General features: G+C 41.6%; 1 protein-coding gene across 1 annotated transcript; it reads right to left on the bottom strand.

Moving 5' to 3' along the window:
* Window positions 1-3,755: 3,755 nt before the first annotated feature.
* Window positions 3,756-4,718, bottom strand: LOC113913536 (olfactory receptor 5A1-like). The gene has a single exon (XM_027577848.1). It carries the CDS (start codon window positions 4,716-4,718, stop codon window positions 3,756-3,758), a length of 963 nt encoding a protein of 320 aa, XP_027433649.1.
* Window positions 4,719-5,892: the final 1,174 nt, after the last annotated feature.

Below are 5,892 nucleotides of genomic sequence, written 5' to 3' on the forward strand. Positions count from 1 at the left end.
AAATCCAAAAGACTCCACCCCAAAACTGCTAGAACTCATACAGGAATTCAGTAAAGTGACAGGATATAAAATCAATGCACAGAAATCAGTGGCATTCCTATACACCAACAACAAGACAGTAGAAAGAGAAATTAAGGAGTCGATCCCATTTACAATTGCACGCAAAACCATAAGATACCTACGAATAAATCTGACCAAAGAGGCAAAGAATCCGTACTCAGAAAACTAGAAAATATTCATGAAAGAAATTGAGGAAGACACAAAGAAATGGAAAACCTGTCCATGCTCATGCATTGGAAGAATAAATATTGTGAAGATGTCAATGCTACCTAGAGCAATCTACACATTCAATGCAATCCCAATCAAAATACCATCCACTTTTTTCAAGGAAATGGAACAAATAATCCTAAAATTTGTATGGAACCAGAAAAGACCCCGAATAGCCAGAGGAATGTTGAAAAAGAAAAGCAAAGCTGGCGGCACCACAATTCTGGACTTCAAGCTCTATTACAAGGTGTCATCATCAAGACAGTATGGTACTGGCACAAAAACAGACACATAGATCAATGGAACAGAATAGAGAGCCCAGAAATGAGCCCTCAAATCTCTGGTCAACTAATCTTTGACAAAGCAGGAAAGAATGTCCAATGGAAAAAAGACAGTGTCTTCTACAAATGGTGTTGGGAATACTGGACAGCCACATGCAGAAGAATGAAACTGGACCATTTCCTTACACCACACACAAAAATACATTCAAAGTGGTTGAAAGACCTAAATGTGAGACAGGAATCCATCAAAATCCTAAAGGAGAATACAGGCAGCAACCTCTTCAACCTCAGCTGCAGCAATTTCTTCCTAGAAACATCGCCAAAGGCAAGGGAAGCAAAGACAAAAATGAACTCTTGGGACTTCATCAGGATAAAAAGCTTTTGCACAGCAAAAGAAACAGTCAACAAAACCAAAAGACAACTGACAGAATGGGAGAAGATATTTGCAAGTGACATATCAGATAAAAGGTTAGTATCCAAAATCTATAAAGAACTTATCAAACTCAACACCCAAAGAACACATCATCCAATCAAGAAATGGGCAGAAGACATGAACAGACATTTTTCCAAAAAAGACATCCAAATGGCCAACAGGCACATGAAAAAGTGCTCAGCATCGCTCGGCATCAGGGAAATCCAAATCAAAACCTCAATGAGATACCACCTCACACCCGTCAGAATGGCTCAAATTAACAAGTCAGGAAATGACAGATGTTGGTGGGGATGCAGAGAAAGGGGAACCCTCCTATACTGTTGGTGGGAATGCAAGCTGGTGCAACCACTCTGGAAAACAGTATGGACGTTCCTCAAACAGTTGAAAATAGAGCTACCTTATGACCCAGCAATTGCACTACTGGGTATTTACCCCAAAGATACAAATGTATGGATTTAAGGGGTACGTGCACCCCAATGTTTATAGCAGCAATGTCCACAATAGCCAAACTGTGGAAAGAGCCAAGATGTCCATCAACAGATGAATGGATAAAGAAGATGCGGTATATATACATATACAGTGGAATATTATGCAGCCATCAAAAGGAATGAAATATTGCCATTTGCAATGACGTGAATGGAACTGGAGGGTATTATGCTGAGCGAAATAAGTCAATCAGAGAAAGACATGTATCATATGACCTCACTAATATGAGGAATTCTTAATCTCAGGAAAATAACTGAGGGTTGCTGAAGTGGTGGGGGATGGGAGGGATGGGGTGGCTGGGTGATAGACATTGCGGAGGGTGTGTGCTATGGTGAGCGCTGTGAAGTGTGCAAGACTGTTGAATCACAGACCTGTACCTCTGAGTCAAATAACACATTATATGTTTAAAAAAAGAAGAAGAAGAAGAAGATAGTAGGAGGGGAAGAATGAAGGGGGGAAAATCGGAGGGGGAGATGAACCATGAGAGACTATGGACTCTGAAAAACAAACTGAGGGTTCTAGAGGGGAGGGGGTGGGGTATGGGTTAGCCTGGTGATGGGTATTAAAGAGGGCACGTTCTGCATGGAGCACTGTGCGTTATACGCAAACAATGAATCATGGAACACTACATCAAAAACTAATGATGTATGGTGATTAACATAACAATAAAAAATTATCAAAAAAACTAATTATGTAATGTAGGGTGATTAACATAACATAATAATAAAAAAAAAGAAAAAATCCACCCATTTTAAATATACAGTTTGGTGAGTTTTTAGCAAACTTAAATAACTGCACAATTACCTCCACGATCCAGTTTTAGAATACTTACATCACTCTCCAGTGTTTCCTCATTCCTATTTATGTTTGATGCCTGCTCCCACCACCAGCTCTAGATGACCACCAATGTGTTTCCATTTCTACAGTTTGTCTTTTCTAGAAATCTCCTGTAAATTGAATCATACAACAGGTAGTCTTCTAGTACATTGCTCTAACGCTTAACCTGGTTTGGAGAAGTCAAGGAAAAAGGAACACTTTACAAATAATGCACGTGGTCAAAGACTAGATCAAATAACAGCATGCATTGAAAGAAGGCTTGAGGAAGACTCTTTATAGCCAAAGTTGATATGACTTAGGGATAGCTGTCATGATTCACCACCACTTATATACACAATCATTAAAGAAGCAGGACTTCAGAAATGTTTGTCCTTTGCTCAAGAACCATCTTGTAAAATAGGATCAAAGACGATTTAAAATCCACATTCAGTTCTGCTCACTGACTTGGTTGTCCCATCTCATGTTATGGAGTGGAGTCCCTTCTGAGATAATGCATAAAAATGAAAGCAGGGATATCAGATTCATGGGACAGGCTGAGGTCAAATTCCAGAGACACAGGAGACAAGATTAAAACTCTAGAACACAAAGTGAAAGTTTGTTGGGGATGGGGTGAGGACAGAGAGGAAATATCCATACAGCACCTAGAGTGAGAACTGTCCAGAGAGCAGATACGAAATGAGAGTTTCCAAGGGAAGCCTCTCTTCCCTGATCCTATTCCTTAAACCACCTAGTGACTGGGTGGTTTCAGTCATGAAAATGAAACATTTGGCACTCTACTCTCCTTTAGATTTTCTTACTTAAACTTATCTCTGCTTTTTGCTCACTGTGACTTCACAGCTTTGGATCTGCTGGTTTGGGCTCCTATTTCTGGCTCAGTGGACTTCATGACCCCACACACGTGATCATTGGTTCATCTCGGACATAGTTTAAAGGTATCCTATTGCTCTCCTGGCTCTAAGCAACCATTGCTAGACCCAACCAGTTAGAGCTCTCAGGTTCCTGAACCAGAGTCAGACTTCCTGGTCAGTATCAACCCTTGGATAGGTAGGAATCCAAAGCAAGGGGAACAGAAAATTTGTCCCAAGTGGTGAATGGATTGGTATGAGTTGCGTTATATTGTAAAGAGGTCCGTAGTGGATGCTTGTGGTCCTGGGGTTATGACCCAACTGGCTCTGAGATATGGCATCCTGGACCCAGTGCCTGATGCCATAAAGCTAAAGAATGTCATCAAAAAGAATATTTGTTTTCTATTGCAAGTGACCAAAGTCAAAACTGCATCAGTCCATGACAAGAAAGGTAAAGGGAAGAAAAACTTTATTGAGCCTAATTGTGCAGTAGACATGTAAGTTGGGGATCTTGCTTGAAATAACTTCTTCATTACTCAAATTCTGTGACCTACTTATTATTATGCCTATTTGCATATAGCAGAACTTAAGTTTTTTTTTTTTAACTCAAGGAACTATAAGACACAGAGAAGACATCTGCTTCTTCCTGTCCTTGAGTTTTTTCAATGCATCTTTGATCTCCTTGTTTCGCAGACTATATATGATGGGATTCAGCATGGGAATCACAGCTCCATAGAACATGGACACCACCTTGTCTTGGTCCTGTGAGTAGCCAGCACTAGAATGGAGATATGAGAAGAGACCAGAGCCATAGAAGAGAATCACTGTGGTCAGATGAGAAGCACAGGTGTTGAAAGCCTTCATCTGCCCTTGGGTTGAATGGATCTTCATGACAGCAGCAATGATGTAGCCATAGGACACCAGGACAACAAGAGCTGATGTCCCACCAACTGCACACACAACCAGAAAGTTCACTATCTGGCTGAGGAAGGTACTAGAGCAAGATAAGACAAGCAGAGGTGGCAGGTCACAGAAAAAGTGGTTAATGACTCGTGGCCCACAGAAATGCAACTGGAATATGGAGCTTGTTTGGACCAATCCAGTGAGCAACCCTCCAGTGTATGCTGTAATGACCATCCCCAAACAGATGGTGGGTGACATGAGGGCTGTGTAGAGAAGAGGGTTGGAGATGGCAGCATACCGGTCATATGCCATAGCCGCCAGGAGACAGCATTCGGTGCCCCCCATGACAATGAAGAAGAAAAACTGAGCAGCACAGCCCACGAAGGAGATTGTCTTCTGCTGCTTGAAGAAGTCACAGAGCATCTTGGGGGCAATGGAGGATGTATATGAGATGTCAACAAAGGACAAGTTTCCAAGGAAGAAATACATGGGAGAATGGAGGCATGACTCCATCCTGATCAAGACAATGAGGCCCAGGTTCCAAGCCAGAGTCATGGAGTAGATCCCCAGAAACAATACAAAGAGGAAGACCTGTAGTTCTGGATGCTCTGAAAATCCCAAAAGGATGAAATTGGTTGTCATGCTGATGTTCCTTCCCATGGCCATGGATCTTCTCTCTGCTGCCAGCAGAGCCCCAAAGGGAGATTCCTGGGGAGCAAAAATTCAGGTGAAGAAACCACTTTGTTCTGCCATGGAATCATAGAGTCCCCGCGTCACAAGAGACACTGAAAAGCAAATGTCTTACCTCTATCGAAAGCAGAATTCCTCTCTACAGCATTTATTGGGTCTTTCGGAGATCATTGTCATCCTGATTCTGATGCACTGTTCATGCAAAACTGACAGCTCAGAAAGGACTGGCATTTTTGCATTGTCTGGATCATCACCTTCACTGCTAATGTCACCACTTTCCTGAAGGAAGTTTTTAATAGAACCTAGACTAAATACCCCTTTTTTCTCACTTGCTTCTAAGCACTGTGGTTGGATTATTGACCCACTTAGATTTATGCTAGATACTTCTTTCCTTTTTTAAAGAAAATAAATATGTCAGAAATCGAAATACCCAGAGAGGCAATTCTGTGTTTCTTAACATCATAGTTTATTCTGACCAGCTTTTATGGCGTCAAGGTGTTCTTTCTTCTTTAATCAGTGGAATGAAGCATGTATAGGTTGAAACACTGGCACCCCCTTTAGAGATTAAAGAAAGGAGTTAAAAATAAAAGTTCAGGGCACCTGGGTGGCTTAGCTGGCTAAGCATCTGACTCTTGATTTCTGCTCAGGCCATGATCTCAGGGTCATGAGATTGAGCCCCACACTCAGTGGGGAGTCTCCTTCTCTCTCTACCTCTGCTCCCCCTCCCTGCTCACACTCATCTCTCTCTGCAATAAATCTTTAAAATAAAAAGTTCAAAACTGTGAAGTTCTGGTGTTCATTTTGCACAAATATTATCAACTGATCACAAACCTTGCACCATATGTCTGATAGAGCTAAATGTGGATGATGTAGAAAGTAATAAAACATTATTATTAAGTTCAAAATATTCAACATAAGGCATGGGACAGTCAGGAAACAGATAAACCACAGCACAGTGTGACAGGTGCCTGGGAAGTATTTGTACAGTGCCTGGATCCTGGGCATAGCAGCTGGGGGCTTCCAAGAGATGTGTTTGAGGAGGGTTCCAACAGTGAGTAAAGGCTTAGCAGGATGAAAATTGGTGTGTGAGGGAGTTGGTGGCAGTTGGTTCGGAGAACTTTATATTAAAGATGGGAAAATCATTTGCAAA

The sequence above is a fragment of the Zalophus californianus genome, chromosome 11, assembly GCF_009762305.2.
Source record: "Zalophus californianus isolate mZalCal1 chromosome 11, mZalCal1.pri.v2, whole genome shotgun sequence".
NCBI lineage: Eukaryota > Metazoa > Chordata > Mammalia > Carnivora > Otariidae > Zalophus > Zalophus californianus.

What these genes read in the sequence shown, in the direction of transcription:
- LOC113913536 (XM_027577848.1), bottom strand. Translation starts at nt 4,718, where the DNA reads ATGGCCATGGGAAGGAACATCAGCATGACAACCAATTTCATCCTTTTG.